At 33.9% G+C, this 17,433-nt stretch overlaps 1 protein-coding gene across 1 annotated transcript in view; it reads left to right on the top strand.

Moving 5' to 3' along the window:
* EIF3H (eukaryotic translation initiation factor 3 subunit H) overlaps positions 1-13,477 on the top strand; it is a 126,055-nt gene extending 112,578 nt beyond the window's left edge. The window contains exons 6-8 of the mRNA XM_044668859.1: positions 7,958-8,078; positions 11,567-11,699; positions 13,185-13,477. Coding sequence (XP_044524794.1) covers positions 7,958-8,078; positions 11,567-11,699; positions 13,185-13,282 — 352 coding nt within the window. The 3' untranslated portion in view covers positions 13,283-13,477. The remainder of the gene's footprint in view (positions 1-7,957; positions 8,079-11,566; positions 11,700-13,184) is intronic.
* The last annotated feature ends 3,956 nt before the right edge of the window (positions 13,478-17,433 follow it).

The raw sequence follows: 17,433 nt of genomic DNA, 5'->3' as shown, positions 1-17,433 counted from the left end.
CATGGTTCCAAAAATTATATCAGAATATGCTCAAAAGAGCACATTGGGTTTCTGCTTCCTCCTTGTTAAGGGAATCAGAAAACATGGTTACAGTGGCAGAGTAATAGAGGTACTCCCTCCCCTCCCTACATCCTTCCAAATTGTTCTTTCTGTTATGGTGTTGGTATACATAGGAAGTTCCTTGTTCCAATCCCACTTAGTCCATTGGTAGGTTCAATTGACTGACAATAAGAGAATGAGAATTCAAAAGCAAACAGTAATATAATAAAAACTATAAGAAGGATTGTGAAGAGAGTTTAGCATCAATGACAGTTTCCAAGGAAAATTCTGAGCACAGGACTGTTTGTGACTGGATCTTAAAAATAATTTCCTGACTTTTTTTTTTTAATTCCCCCTTTTCCCCCCCACCTTAAGTTAGGATTTAACCTATTACAGAGCAAGTTAAAATGTCATATATTACCTAGTAGAAGGCACAATTTTTTTTCTTTTATATCATTTAATTACCTGAAAATTTACTTAAATAATTCATGTTCTTACCAGTTTTTGTTCCTTTAATAAGATATATACAATAGATATTTTTTCTTTCAAATAGCCAGTGAACTAGTACATAATATCTCTGTACAAAGTGGCACTTTTAATGGCCAACAAAATGTTCACTATTCACTGCAGCAATAAAGATCTAGGCAGAAATGTTTATTTCAGTTTTCATCTTCTGCATTTAATTTTATGTGAAATAAGGAGTGCTTTCCATATGAAGTTGTTTAAAGACTCAGTTTTTTTTTTTTTTGTTTTTTGTTGTTGCAAGAACAAATGAAACAACATTGAAGCTGAAAATATAATGGACCTTTGAATTTAACAGTTAAAAATAGTTTTTTAAATTGCAGCATAATTGCTATACATTTTGTTTTCCTTATTAGTAACTTAATTTAGTGCCAGTTGCCATAATATTTTAATAAATTCATCAAGAATTGTAGGTCAGCAACTCCTTAAGCATTTTGCCTGTGCCCTGCCTTTCATCACTTTCAAGTGGGTAGGGTACCCAGTGGTTTGATTTACATGAAAATTTGTTCTACATCATGAATAAAGCATAGTAACAGACTCCATTCCTTGAAAAAATAATGCTATATTTTCACTTTATTAGGTAACATTTTCAGTTATAGTTAATTCATAAAATCTTTTATTATTGAGTAAAGGAGAATGAGACAAGCCTGCAACTTAACATGTGAAAAATGTGATTTTTCATTCACTTTTTAAAATTAAAGTCAAACCAAGTATGGACATTAGGTACTAAACATGACAAGAAAGAACTAGTACCTATCATCTTGTATTTCTGTTCACATCTGTTTGTTATCTGTTTTCATTTCTTTGTTTCCTTGGCAGTGAAAGCAAACACTATATTGCTGCAGCTTCTAACATTAGTTCTCTGTTTCATGATTTTGATGAGCTAGTCCTGAGAAGATTCACTTAAAATCAGTCTTTATACCTGATTTGATTTCCTGTGATTACTGTTGGAAATAGAATTGTGAATTTGTTAGACGTGATGCCCTTTGAAGACAGCATGGTTCAAGTTTTTCAGTATTTCTGATAGTATTCAGTTCTAATGAATTTCATTTTGCTATAAACTACAAAAAAGCTCATAGTAGCATTATAATACGCATAACCTTCAACCATGGCACATATCACACAGCTATCATATATAAATCTTCTATATTAGGAGAATTTTCAAAGGCTTCCTTTTCTATATTAGATTCATATTTATAATAAACTTTTATCTCAAATGAGTTAGTATATTATAAATGCTACTGTATATATATCTATGATTTCCCCAAAGTCTTGGTGCACTTTTAAGTTTAAAAAACAAACAAACAAACAAACAAAAAACACCTTACCTTTTCTCTTAGAGTCAATACTGTGTATTGGTTCCAAGGCAGAAGAGTGGTAAGGGCTAAGCAATGGGGGTTAAATAACTTGTCCAGGGTCACAAGAAGTATTTGAGACCAGATTTGAACCTAGTACCTCCCATCTCTAAGCCTGGTTCTCAATCCACTGAGCCACCCAGCTGTTCCCACCTTTAAGCTTTTTAAAGCTTATGCAGTTAAAGCTAAAACTTTGGGGACACTTTATACATAAATGTACCCATATACTCAGTTTTCACACTAGTTTTTGAAGGAATAAAAATAATTTCAGGTAAAATGATGTTAAGTAGTGAGCAGTTAATTGGAGGAAGTAAAACTATGAAATATTTGTGGTGTCATTTTTGCCATTTTCCCCAATTTCTCACTTACCATCTTCTTAAAACTACTCTGTTTTCTGCAGTATCCTCCATGCACATCTTTATCACTCCATTGTACTGAAACTTTACTCTGAAAGGTTATTAATGACTTCCTCATTGGCAGAGGCATCACCATTTTCTCAGTCCTTATGCTCTTTATAAATATAATAGTACTGCTGAACTTTTTGAAATTATTATTTGCTTTTTCTTCCTGGACACTTACTATACTTATTCTCTTTCTACATTTTCTGTTTCCTTTACTAATTCTTCCTCATATTAATTGAACTGGTGCCATTTCTTGAGGCCTAGTCTTTGGTCTCATATATAACTTCTGTGCTTCTTTTCATTAGATTTTTATCAGCTACTCTGCTGTTCTGATGGAATTGAAAACTCTTTCATTTTGTTTCATCCTGGGGGATGTTTTTTGTCCTTCATATTCTTCAATGTTCTATGGATACTGTATCTAACACCTTTTTGGGGGTAGACTGACATATTTTGTGATTTTTGTAATTTAAAAAATTATTTTATTTTTTGTTATTCTTTGTTTTGTTTTTCTTTGTTCTTATTTAGGCTGTCACTTTTGGTCATTTATTTTGTTGTCTGCAAATTTGTCAAAGCTGTTTCTTTTAATTAGTTTTTTTGTTATTGATTCCTTAGAATTTAAAAAATAAGTCATTGCGACATCAACATTTCAAGATTTTTACATCTTCTTTCCCCATCTTTTATACTTTTAATTTCTTATATTTCTTATTGCTGTTACCAGCATTTCTGTTATTTTAATAAAGAAAGCTCTTTTGTTTTACTGTGAAAAATATTTTTGTTTAAAAATTAAAATATATAATTAATTTGCATTGGGAAGACAACTAGAAATTTCCCAAAAATGGAAGAGCAAAGCAAGAATGCCCTTTATGCCATGATTATTTGACATAATTCTAAAAATGCTAGCCATAGCAATGAGAAAGGAAAAAGAAATTAAAGAATGAATGTAAATTAAAGAGGAGGAGACCAAATTTGTCAATAGTATGATTTTATTTAAAATTTGAGACGCTAGCATTAGAAAAATAGCATGACAGTAAGCCCACAAATAATATTATTTCTATTTAGCAGTAACAGAATTTATGTGTAAATAATAAAACTAGAAGTCCCACTCAAAAGAACTAAGAAATGAATAAAGGAATAGATAGTGGAGCATACTTAAGATTCATATGAATATAATTACAAAACGTTTTGAAGGAAAAAGTCTTAAATGATGGTACATTTGTTGTTCATGATTGAGCTTCATCAATATTATACAAATAATGACACTACCAAAATTAATTGATATCCTTAGTGTCATAAGAATCACACTCCACAGGGAATACAATATTAAACTTGACTGAATAATACCAGTAATCATTTGGAGCAACAAAATACTAGACTTTCAAAAGAAATTATGCAAGGAAAAAAAGTAAGACTAAGAAAGGAAAATTATACTTTGAGACTTCATTATATTAAAAAGTGGTATTTTCAAAAAAATTTAAAAGGATGACTAGTGGAACAGTTTAGATAAGGGAAAAAGTAAACAGTTCAATTTAGCCCATTTTAAAACATGAATCCATAACAGTGTTTATAATTTGACCCCAACTTCCTTGAAACCTGGAAAATAGTTTGGAAAAAATTAGTTTTATGTTAACACCTTACACCAGTGATGGGCAAACTATTCTTTGTGGGCCAGATCCAGGCCATAATTGGCTCATCACTGCCTTAAGAAATTCCCTAATCACTATGCCCCCACATCCAGGGAATAGTTTTGCCCATCACTGCCTTACACCATATAAAAAGAGACCTGACCACCAACACATACATGAAAAGTATCCCTACTATAACATACTTATTACATGGTCATCTTCAACTACTCCCTTTTATTTGGAAGGTTTTCCTCTTTAACAAAATTTTTGGAAAATTTAACAAAAATGAGACTAGTAATTACCCCTCAGATAAAAAAGTATGAGCAAACCATTCTCCAAAAAAGAACTTCAGATAATAATGAAGAGAAATGCAAATCCAAACAATTCTTCAACTTTGTCTCACACCTAATAAATTAGTAATGTGATATTTGGAATTGACATAAGCTGAAGCACAAATTCTGGATGCACTGAATTTATTGGTAAGTCTAGCAATTAGCAATAAAAGGTGTCTTTAGCTCCTCCGCAAGCAAAAGGACCCTGAATGAAGGTAGACATACTATTTTTTATAGGCAAAAGGAGGATTATCCAAAAGCTAAAAGGTGGCATCAGAGATGGGAAAAACAATATGATTTGTTACAAAGCCTAGGAAAACAATATGATTGACCAGAAGTTTGGATTGTGGGGCTAGCAACCCACTCCTTCTTCCATCTTGTGGCTATGGAAAGCTCATAGATGTCACCTATATATGGCTACTTCATGTCACAGCAATAAAAGACCAGCTTTTCTTAAAGCATAGCTAGTGTTGCAGAGATGAAAGAACTTAATTCTTGGAATAGATTTCTTTAACACAAGATAGTGGTTAGCTGCAAAACTTATCTGCTAAACTTAATTAACTCAGAGAGAAAAGCTGAACTTCTGAACTTAATGCAGAAAAACATAAATGTGACTTAGGCAATATACAAAATGTCAACAGTGATAAAGAATACTTAATTAAAAATAGAATCAATTTTATTTTCTCAGTAATTATGACAAAAGATGAGAATAGCCAATATTGGCAGTGCTGTAGAAATATATGCCACTATACTGCTAATGTTTCTATTTATTGGTCCATAAGCTAAAGAAGTGGCCCAAATGTTCATACTCTGAACCAGAGATCTTTCAGTATTTTGATCATTGATTTTATATATAGGGCTGTTGGAGCTATATAGAAATTTTATATATTGTTTGTATCATTAACTTTTGGTCTTTAGGAGTTCCTTCTCATTCAGCAATATAAATAGCACAAAATTTCATTGTGTCTGATTTCACAGTAAGCATATATAAATATACATGTAATAGAATATAAAAATAAGTAGTCCAGACCTCTTTCTCTCCCCTAAAGTTTCATTAAGCTGTGTAAGAATTTAAATTTAAATTATGTGTACTAATGGGTATTCAGAGTTGTAGCTCTTCTAATCTAGTGGATTTTATAGATCAGGAACCAGGTTGATAAGTGACATAATTTAAGGTCTCATGGCTGTTAAAGGGCTAGTATCAGAACTAGAGGAGTATATGGGGTGTTGAGAAAAAACTAGTACTTCTGGTGCAAAGGCTTGTTGACCTTTTTTAAGGGCTGCTCATCTATTGCTATAAAGACTGCTATAGTTATGTACATTGGCAGTATTTCAGATGGTTTGGGAGAAAAAAGATGTGATAGTAAAACTAAAAACCGATCACAGGTATTCTGAAATAAACTAATACAAACAGCTCAACATGTAGACTTTTAAAAAAGCTTTATTGGATTTGAGACCTAGGTATCATTGTATAAAGGATGATATTCACAATAATTCTATGTCATTAAAATATCTCTTTTATCTAGTGTCTTGGCAGTGTATGCACTCCCTTCAGCAGGTCCAATCTCAGCCCATCCATGTCTTCTCAAAAATCCCTTCTATTTTGGAATCAATCCATCACTTCTTGCACTATCAGCATTATTTCCCTTGTCAAACCTTTGACTAGGCTCTCACCAGAGCAAATCAATTGTTATATTTCTCCCTAATTGGTTCGTTAATTCATTCGCTGTGGAAACTATTTCAAATCTTCCATTTTGTCCTTAAGGTTCCACACCCTCAACTGAAGACCTTATCTCTTTACTGAAAAAAATGAGACCAATTTCTTTCCCTCTCTTCTCATTTTAAATGAATTTCAAATCCCCTTTATATCATCCTCTTTCCTCATTGCCCTCTAGTGTCTGACAATAAAGTGGTCTTTCAAGGTCACCATCCATTTGCAACACCCTCCCTCCTCCCCAGTTCTCTGGTTATTCCTTTCCCTCCTCAAATTCCATATCATACCTCATAACTGTAGGTGTTCTCTGAGGCTGTCCTGGTCCCTCTTCTCCTTCTGCATCATCAGTTCTCAAACTTTTTAGTCTTGGACCTCTTTACATTCTTAAAAATTATTGAAGACCCTACTTCAAATGTCTTTTATTTGGGATCAAGTCTTTTGTAATAGAAATGTTTACTGTATTAAAAATTAAAATATCTTAGTGTTATTATGAAAAAGTTTGACTTTGCAGACCCCTAAAAGATCATCAGTAATCCCTGGGCAACTACTTTGAGAACTGTTGCTCTATATTATCTTGTTTGGTGATCATTTCAACTCCCAACTGCTTAATTTATCATCTGTATTCAGAAGATTCATAGATCTCTGTATTCTGTCCCATGCTTAATTGCCCATTGGTATTTCATGCAGGACATTTGTTGAGTCTCAGACTCAAGCTGTCCAAAATAAAACTCATTATCTTTTTCCTCCAAATCTTTTCTTCTTTCAAATTAATGTATTTCTGTTGAAGACATTAGCATTCTTTTAGTGTCCCCAGTTTCTAGTTTATAACCTTGGTGTTATCCATGGCTCCTTACTTTCCATCACTCTGTATAATCATTAGTTGCCAAATACTTCATTTTTTACTCTCTCAGTATTTCTTACATTTGACCTCTTCTCTTACTTAGTTCAGGCTCTCTTTACCTCTTGGCTAGATTATTGTAATAGCCTCCTAATTGATCTTCCTGTCTTATATCCCTGCTTGTAGTCCATCATCCACAAAGTTGACAGTGACTTTCCTTAAGTGCATATCTCATTATGCAACTTCCCTACCTATTAAACTCCAGTGACTTCTTATTGCCTCTAGGATAAAATAGAAACTGATCTTTTTAGTTTTTAGTGCCCTTTGTTTGCTGCCCCAAAACTCTTTCCAGTGTTATTATACTTTACTCTTACACTCTGAGATCCATCCATACTGCTCTTTTCTGTTTCTCCTACATGGCACTCATCTTGACCTCAGTACTCATCATGCTCTATCCCTGGAATAATACACTGGCCTTCACTTGTGCTTCATGTTATAGCCATTCCCCCCTCTCTGCTTTCCAACCCTAACTGCTTTGTATTCGTTTATATTTACATATACATATAAAAACTCCTTTTCACTTCAACTTGGAAATAAAGACATGGGGCAAGAAATACCTTGAGATGTCTTTGACAGAAGAAAAGTAGAGCTTTAAGGGAAAGAATAACATTTAAAAGATATTTCCACTGAAGAAGGAGGAAATTTTTTGTGGAAAAACAGAAAGATTTCTGAATATATGAATAAAAATAATTCATGCATAATACCAACAGTATTTAAAATGTTTCAAAATGAGCATTAACAAACTGTCTTGTTTTTTTACCCATAAAATGCTTTAGAACTATTTAAAGATCTTTTTAAAAAAATATCTTCAGCTTTTTTGTGTTTCATACAAGTACATTTTTGTATCGTATGTTAAGATTTTCATTCTGTAGTAATTCTGTGTAATTCCAAGACTTTCATAACTATGTAGTTTATTCTTATTCAGATAATTGGTTGATTTTGAATCCAAAGGGGTTCTGGGGCTCTCAGAGGGAAATGTTAGCCTTACCAATAGAATTTCCCCATCTCCTATACATAACCTCTTAAAAAATCATAATGATGCCATAAGTAAATATAATTTGCTTTGAATTCCAGTAATCATCTGGGAAAGAGCCTGCAATTATTGATGGACAGAGTGGATGAAATGAGTCAGGATATAGTTAAATATAACACCTATATGAGAAACACCAGTAAACAGCAGCAACAGAAACATCAGGTAGGTATCATGAAGAAATTTAACTGAGATTAACAAGTATTTTTGTAATGTTTTGTTTTAGAAAGTCTCATTCATTAAAATTTATTTTATCTCTTGGAAAGCAATGTATGTATGCTGATAATTATTAAAAGTCTAGAAGTCTTGCTTGTGTATAGGCATTTTCTTTAATGCTACATTTGTTATATTTTCAAGCAGTTGTTACAAGTGGTTGTCCCCTATAAAAGAGATGGCAACATCAGCTGGCATACTTGGCTAAGATTTCAGTGCCAATGTTACACAAATAACAGGGATGCATTTACTTGGAAAAAAACTTCCAGAGTTTCACACCTCATTTCATTACTAATTATCTTTGGTAGTGGTTATAGTAGCACACTTAAGAAATCTTTACTTCATTTAAAAAACTGAATGGTCATGATTAAAAAAAAGCAAGCAGTTTTATTAGGAAGTAAAAAGCTAACCAGATATAATGCAAGGGGAAGGAAGGGAAATTGCCTGACTGTTTCCTTATACACATATACATTGATAAGGATATATAACCTTTTCTTTAGTAGTATCCCCTAACGATCACACATAGTTTTTATATTTACTGGAAAATTGTTTTGTAATCACGGCTGCTGTAAAATATTCTAAGCATTTGATTCTTAGATAAGGTGATTTCAAATCAGATTACATCTTTGAAAGGTAGTGTATTGTTAAGATTAAAAATGATAAGGACTGTGATAATAAGAGAAATTAGTAGTTTAATTAAAGCCATGGCCATGTTGGTAAAATATATATATGACCGTGCCTGCGTAGCTTTTATATTTACTTCCGGAGCCCATCTCTCTCCCGCTCGCCAGCTCGCACTTCAGGAAGATCAAGAGGCATTCTTTTGGCCCTCCTCTGAATTTAAACTGCCCCTGCGTGGGGACCTTTGATGTCCCCACACCCTAAGACCCATTGGAATCATGGGTAATGTAGTCTCAAAGTCTCCCACATGTCCATAGGGAGTTTGCTAGACACTTCCCTAAATTTAAAACAAGCAGTATCATTGACTACTAGACCCTCATAGAAGAATTTTCAACTTAGCTATATTTGGATTTTTAAGCAATTCCCCACTTCTCATCTCCCTACTCCCTCCATAATTAGGTAGTTTTTTTCTCAAAGTATTTATTTTTTGATAAATCAGTTTTTAACAGTTCTAGATATATTTTTCTATAGAATTTTTAGAGTTGATGATTATGTTCTCAGTCCAATCCATAAATGTCCACAATATACCTCAAATACAGTACTTCTTTAACTTAGGAGGTCTACTTATCTTAAGCAAAGGAATAGAGATTAGAAGAGGGTGGATATTGAACCCACTGATACTGACTTGGTTTTCACACCAAGATGCTTGGACATAGATATTCCTAGGCCCTAAGAACTGACCCATTTCTGTTGCTACATCTATCTGTTGTTGCTTCTGACCATTTGTTGGTCTGTGTAGAATAAATCATAAACACAGTGCTTCTGAGACAGTCTAAAAGTATCTATTTATATTTCAGAAAATATTTTCAGGCTTTCCTAGATTGAGGTTAGATTCAGAGATTTTAAAGTGAAGACTAGGACAAGGCTTGTGGACATTTTGGGATTGTTTGGGAAATGGGACTGTTCCTTTTGATCTAGAGATTATATTGCTAGACCTAAAATCCAAGAAAGTCACTGACCAAAAAGAGGCCCCATATACATCTGAATATTTTTAATAGTACTTTTGGTGGTAGCAAATAGGTGGAAACAAAGTAGATGTCCATTAAATGGGGAATAGCTAAAAAAAATTGTGTTACATGAATGAAGTAGAATATTAATGCACCTTAGGAAACAAAATAATGAATACAGAGAATGTAGAATATACAGATGTACATGAACTGCTGCAAAATGAAGTAAGCAGACTCTGGAAAGCAATATATTCAATGATTTGAACTACCACAAATTATATTTGGTCCTAAAGAAGAGACATGATTTCAGATACCCTCTATCTCTCTACACATACTCCTTTATAGTGATGGGAGTTTTCCAAGCCTATATAGTATTCTTTGTATGCATATGTGCATGTGGACATACATATAGATAGATAGTGTACATCATTGTATATAGTATTCATTTTGGGGAGGAGGAAGGGTGCATTGATTAATTTTGCCAGAATTCTTTTGTGTGTGTGTGTGTGTGTGTGTGTGTGTGTGTGTGTGTGTGTGTGTGTGTGATGGATCTTTGGGCAGGCAGAGGAAGGGAGAGGATGTGATATAAGCTATGTATAAACAAAAGATATCAATGGAAAATCTTTTATTTAAAGGGAGGTTGGGATTAATAATTGAGGTGAGAGAGTAAACAATAGTAGGGACAGTGTGAAAGTAGTGGGAGATATGGTAAAGTTATGTTTTTCCCTTACCTTTCCCTGGCATTCTATCCTAGATTGGTTCTGATTTGATTTACATTTTGGAGTAGGGCAGTAGAGAATCTTGAGTTAATCCTAGGCTATAGTTTGGCTAAGGGGAAACATGAGAGGATGGAGAAAAATTTCTAGCAATAGTACTGGAGAGGAAGGTGTATACTTCTTTGTGGGTAGTGCATAAGTTGGAAGTCTATTTATGATAGTTTTTTATGAACAGTTATAAAACTGGAATAGTTTTTGCATGGGTATCATAGTTGTTCTGACACCTAGCCAGAAAATTTGATTGTATCTGTATCTGATTTGAATTGTTTCTGATAGATAAATATAAATGAATAATTTTACCATAACTCCCAACAAAATAGGGGGAAAGAAGGTGAATTTGAGCTTTCTTTTTCCTGGACATCCTTTTGAAATGTCAGGAAGGCAGTGAAATGATTAATGGATTTATTTGAATTCTCAAGTTTGAAGAGTTTATTAATATGTTTTCTTGTATCTTCTTACTAATTTTATTTTTTTTTATTTTTTAAACCCTTACCTTCTGCCTTGGAGTCAATACTATGTATTGACTCCAAGGCAGAAGAGTGGTAAGGGTAGGCAATGGGGGTCAAGTGACTTGCCCAGGGTCACATAGCTGAGAAGTGTCTGAGGTCAGATTTGAACCTAGGACCTCCCATCTCTAGGCCTGGCTCTCAATCCACTGAGCTAACCAGCTGCCCCCTTTCTTACCAATTTCATAAGTCAGCTTGAATTTCTTTTTCATAATCAGTATCCTCAATGGTGTTTCAATTTTGACCAGAGTTATGTATTCAATCCAGAACTAGGATTAGAATAAAATTTTTGTTGTTGTTGTTTTGTTAGGTTAAAAGTTTACTGTGCAGGAGTAAATTATTACTAAAAATTATTAAGAAAGGCAAAGAAAGGCAGGGGAGGGTAACATCCCACCTGTCTCAGTCATAGGGAAAAGTGATAAGGGATTGGCATTTGGGTGTGGAGAATCCAGAGGCTCAGAGACCATTTTTCTTTAAACTAGTAACCAACTTAATTGATGAGTACAAATCTGGTTTTCCTCTCATTTCAGTATCAGCAGCGGCGTCAGCAGGAGAATCAGCAGCGCCAGAGCCGAGGAGAACCACCTCTTCCTGAAGAAGACATGTCCAAACTCTTCAAACCTCTTCAGCCACCTGCTAGGATGGATTCACTGCTTATTGCAGGTATTGTCTCTTTCCTGGTGCCAACCATTTTGAAGTTCCTCTTACCCTTATTGATATAAAATACAGGAAAAGGAAAGTGAGTAAAGAAAAAAATATAAATTTGTTCAGGAGAAATGAAAAGTAATTAACAAGAAAAATATGTGGTAATGAATTACCATCTAATGTACTAATGCTTTAACACTGAATGAAATAGTGGTTTAATGGGTCTTTTTTTTTTTTTTAAATCAAGTTTATTCCTCTTCTTGAATCTCAGAATTCTTTTCAAGGTGGTTTTATTTCAGTTGTGTAAATGTGCCCTGTTTAAGTAATACTTTCTCAGAATACATGTAAACATAAAACATTTTAAATAAGGCACCATTGCATTTGTAGATTCTTTACAATTACATTATTTTAGGTGAGGCCTCTTTCAAATTTAGCAAAAAAAAACAATTATTCTCTAATAAGAAACATGTTTCCTTTTAAACATGTGGCAATAAGTATCATTCTCTTAATGCAGACCTAAATATAGGCTAAAGAATAGAATTCTCAACTGGTTTACCTTTAGGACAGGTAACCCTTTTAACCTTTAAATAGTGAGATGTTATCTTTTACTATTATTAATGTGAAACACATCACTTATGATTTTTGCTTCATTATAATAAAGTCATAGTGAGATTAGCATGTGGTTTCAGTCAGCATAACTTGTCTATAGGAAATTAATAATACCCACAGAAAATAATCTTTCAAGGTTTCCATTCAAATGACGTAGCACTATATTTCATAGTGTGTTAAAGATGTAAAAGTTACATTATCATCTTGTGTATAGCTCACAAATTGAATATAAATCTCATAATTGATTATCATGTGGTTTAGATACAGTGTTTCCAGTGAATTCTAGAGATCAAAACAAACTACGGAATTACATATTTAAGAAAGATTGGAATTTTTTAACTTTCTCATTAGCTTTATGTAAAGTCTTAGTAAACCAATATGTGGATCAAAGTGGACAAGCACCATTTGTCCATTAGATTTAGAACCATCCCAATCATATTCTTGAATAATCAGCAAATTTTGATTGATGATACTAAAGTTCACTTGCTAACAACTTGCTTAGTAGTATTTTATTTTTCTTTTCCTTTGGTAACACTATGTAATAGAAGTATTTTGATTAAAATATGAATTTAAAGGAATTTTTAAAGGAAGTCTTTTATTAATAACCCTGAGTAAGAGTTGTAAAAAAGTAGTGATCTATTTTTCAAAGTATTATACTTTCTCCTTGGAGGTTTTCAAGCAGACGCCTAGACTAGTTGAATATATAATCTTGCAGATTCCTTCTAATTCTATGACTGATATTCTTTTGTGCCCTGATTAAAAAAAAAGGAATATTTTATTATAAGCATAATAATTGATAAATCTAGTTCTTTCATTTTAATTTTCTTATTGTAGTAGTTGTTTATTTCCTTTATATAGCTCATGGCACTCTTTATTTCTTTCCTTTATCAATAGGCCAAATTAATACTTACTGCCAGAACATCAAAGAGTTCACAGCACAGAACTTGGGCAAACTCTTCATGGCTCAGGCTCTCCAAGAGTATAATAACTAGAAAGAGGAAACCTATGACATCTGGTAGGATATGCTGTTTCCAGATAAGGTGCTGATATGTACTGCGGGATCACCTGTGCACAGCTCTTTGAAGAAATAGAATCTTCTTAATGAAAATGACAGTACTCATTTGATATCATTGGCTCTTTGGCAGTAAAATTGTTCTTACAAAAAAATAAAATTGGTTTTTAATATTCTTACTGCTTCCTGATCTGCTGCTCCCTGTGTCTGAATTGCACATGTATAAAACACAGACTAGAGTTTCCCTAGATTCTTCGACGTCAAACCCTGTATTCACTTATTAATCTCAAAGCACTATTTTTTAGCCACAACACTTCAATGCTTGACCTCAAACCTGATGATGGAACATTATCTCAGTATTACACATTTGCCATTTAATTGCTACCAGCCCACCTTGGAGGCAAAAGGCTTGCCCTATAAATCATGGTGAGGGTTCTCAATACTAACTCCCTAAAACAGACCCATAATTTTAATTCATTGAACCCCTAGGTTGTTGATTGGTCACCAGTGAAACCTCATGAATTGAGTACCACTTGGTTCACTATGCCTTATAGGAATTTGAAGAAGTTGCAGACAGTGAAATAAATGTTCACTGCTGTATTTTCTTTTGGGGTAAATATCTTTTCCTTTTAAGGTCAGATTACCTCTAATAGGAAATTAACCTATAGTCTGTATTTTACTCAAGAAGCATGTAGTCATAAATGTGCACCTTTCCTAGTGAAAGATTTGAATGGTTTGGAATAACAAAGAATTTTTAAGATCATAGATCTAATGGTGAAAGAGTCTTTAGGGGATGTCTAATCTGGACACCCTCATTTTTTTTTTTTATGAGGAAACTGGGCCAGTGTCACACACGTGTAGAATTGGCCAATCTCTGGGATTCTTTATATTGTACATTATTTATAAAAATTATAAAAATAAAATCTTAAAATTATATAGTATACACATTTTTCCTTGCATTCAAAATTCAAGTGCAACTCTTAAGACAACTTTAATAGTGTATGCCATGTGGTTCATTTACAAATATTTTTCATTTCAGGTCAAAATGGGGGAAAAAAACTTCCAACAAAAACAGATAAAGTCCCAGTTAAGTGGATCACTTTACCCAGTGTTTAAAAATGAGAATGACAGATTAAGGCTACCATGTTAAACTGGGAAAGTGCATATGTTTTGGGACTTGGAGGACATGTTTTGTTATTGCAATGCAATTTTATATTGCTTAGATAAGATTGAAAAAAAGAGGTAAAATATTTAACCAGATTCCTAAATAAAAATATTTTAAGAGATTTTTAGAAACACCTCAGCCTTGCTCAAAATATCTATTACATCAAAGTTGGTATAAACACTTATTTGAAAACTTTGAAACTGGGACATAGTTTCCTAGAATCAAAACTTGTATATTGGTTCCAAGGCAGAAGTGGTAAGGGCTAGGCAGTGGGGGTTAAGTGACTTGCCCAGGGTCATACAGCTGGGAAGTGTCTGAGACATGATTTGAACTTAGGACCTCCTATCTCTAGGCCTGGCTCTCAAACCAGTGAGCAAACTAGTTGTCCCTGTTCTTAAGTCTTTCAAAGTTGTTTGTCTTTCAAATATGATCGCTAATTGTTCCTGAACTTCCTGGTTCATCAGTTCATTTAAGTCTTCCCCGGTTTTTCTGAAACCATCTGTTTCAACATTTTTTTGTTGTAATCCATACAATCATCCACCCTAATTTCTTCAGTCTTTTTCTAATTGATGGATATGCCTTTAGTTTCTAGTTGCTACTACCACAAAATCCACTATAAATATTTTTGTATGGATGATTTCCTTTTCCTCTTTGATCACTAGGTTATATATCTTTTAGCGGCATAACAGAGCAAAGAAAATGCATAATTTAATAAGTCGCTTTCTAAAATGACTAGACCAAGTCATAACATTGCCAATAACACATGTTAATACCAATCTGATGGTTTTGTAAAATAACCTTACAATTGCTTTAATTTATATTTCCTTTCCTATTAGTAGTCTGAAATATTTTTTCGTCATGGCTATTGATGGATTAGTTTTCCTTAAGGTGTCTTGGTATTATTATTTTTTATAAGCCCATTTTAGTTTTTTTTTTTTTTTTCTTTTTTTTAAACTCTTACCTTCTGTCTTAGAATTGATACTGTGTATTGGTTTCAAGGCAGAAGAGTGGTAAGGGATAGACAATGGGGGTCAAGTGACTTGCCCAGCGTCACACATCTAGGAAGTGTTTGAGGCCAGATTTTGAACCTAGGACCTCCTGTCTCTGGGCCTGGCTCTCAATCCACTGAGCCACCCAGTGGTGCCCCCACCTTCCCTCCATTTTTTTTTTAAAGTTTTAACTTTTGAACCATTCTGACATTAGTATTTTGGTACAGGGAACATAATTCCCTTGTATGAAAGACTATTGATTTAGTAGAGCTTTGGTTTCTACTTTTTAAAAGTCTGAATTTAATGTAGAATAGCCTAGCCCCTTTTCTGTGTAACAACATATATATTTATTTTTTTTTTTGTCTGACCCTCTCCTTTTTTAAGCTTTTCTCCATATAGGCTTTTTTAGATTTTCTTCATTCTGTACTGCACGTGAATATTTTGAATTCACAAGTGGGAAAGGGGTGAAGGGGCAATGAGTAAAAAGATGTTTCTGGATAAAATGGGAGAGTGTGGCAAAGGCATGCATAATACAGGAATGCAAAGACTCACACTACTTGGTAACTTCACTGCCCTGCAAGGATCAAAAGATAAGAACTTGACAATATTTAAGGGTCATCTAGTCCAATCTGCTTATTTTGTGTGTAAAAAACAGCTCCAGGGTGATTAAGGGACTTGCCTAACGACATTATTTGTTGCTATTGAGCCATTTGAGGCAGGTCTGACTTTTCAAGATCCCTTTTGAGGTTTTTTGGCAAAGATGCTAGAGTGGTTTTTTTTTTTTTTTATTTCCTTCTCCATTCCATTTTATAGAAGAAGGACTGAGGCAAACGGGATAAAAATGACTTCCCCAAAGTCACACAGCTAGTAATTGTCCAAGGCCAGATTTGAACCTGTGACATCTGTGTGGTCCTGACTTCAGTCTTGGCACTGTTTGCAATTTACCATCTAGCTGCCAGACGATCCTCATAGAAGAGACTTTAACTCAAACTGTAACTTCTGAGCTTGAATTCTTTCCGTTATAGCCAACCGACTTGGGTTATTTAGAGCAGTGAGGATGGGCTGAAATGGTGTTCCAACTGGGGGGTGAATGATATTATGTGAATTCCTTAAGGAATGGAGCACATTCCTAGCTGGAGTTTGCATAGAGGAGTTGCAGGCAAGTTTACCAGAGGATACTAGGAAAAATTTAGTGACTTCTTGTTGCTTTAACTAATAGTTGAGAAAGAACTATCCTGAATAAATGTTTTCCCATCCCTTCTTGTGGTTCCCTTTCCCCTTTTGCTGTTTGCAGTTGTGTACAACACTTTGTAACCCCATTTGGGATTTTCTTGGCAGAGATACTGGAGAGGTTTGCTATTTCCTTCTCCAGCTCATTTTACAGATGAGGAATTGAGGCAAACAGGATTAAGTGACTTGTCCATGGTCACACAACTCAGTACCTGAGTCTTCCTGACTCCAGGCCATGCACTCTATTCAAGGAAGCCAGTGTTATTAGACTGTCAATAGAGTAAGGAAGATTAGAAAAGTAGGAAGGGGCCTGATTATGAAAGGTTTTATATGAGATCTTAGAGGTAATAGGAAGGCACTAGAATTTATTGAATAGGTAGGTGAAACATGGTCAGATCTGCACTTTAAGAATGTCAGTTTGAGAGCTGAGTAGTGAATGGACCAGAGGTTGGAGAGATGAGACAGTAGACCAAGCTATTGCAATAATTCAGCCTTCAGGTGATGATGGTCATTTTCATGGTGTTTGTCCATTTCAGAGGAAAGAAGGTCATGAAGACCAATATGGGAAGATAGTTGACAGAATATCACAACAGATTTGATTATGGTGAGAGAAAATGAAGAGTTAAGGATAATGCCAAAATTTTGAACATAGATAATGGGAGGGAGTGGTGCCTTGCACAGTATGACTTTAATATTTTATTTTTTATCTCCAATAATGTAAAAACAATTTTTTAGAATTCGTTTTTA

Source organism: Gracilinanus agilis, chromosome 1 (assembly GCF_016433145.1).
Source record: "Gracilinanus agilis isolate LMUSP501 chromosome 1, AgileGrace, whole genome shotgun sequence".
NCBI lineage: Eukaryota > Metazoa > Chordata > Mammalia > Didelphimorphia > Didelphidae > Gracilinanus > Gracilinanus agilis.
This window is presented reverse-complemented; position numbering and strand designations above follow the sequence as displayed.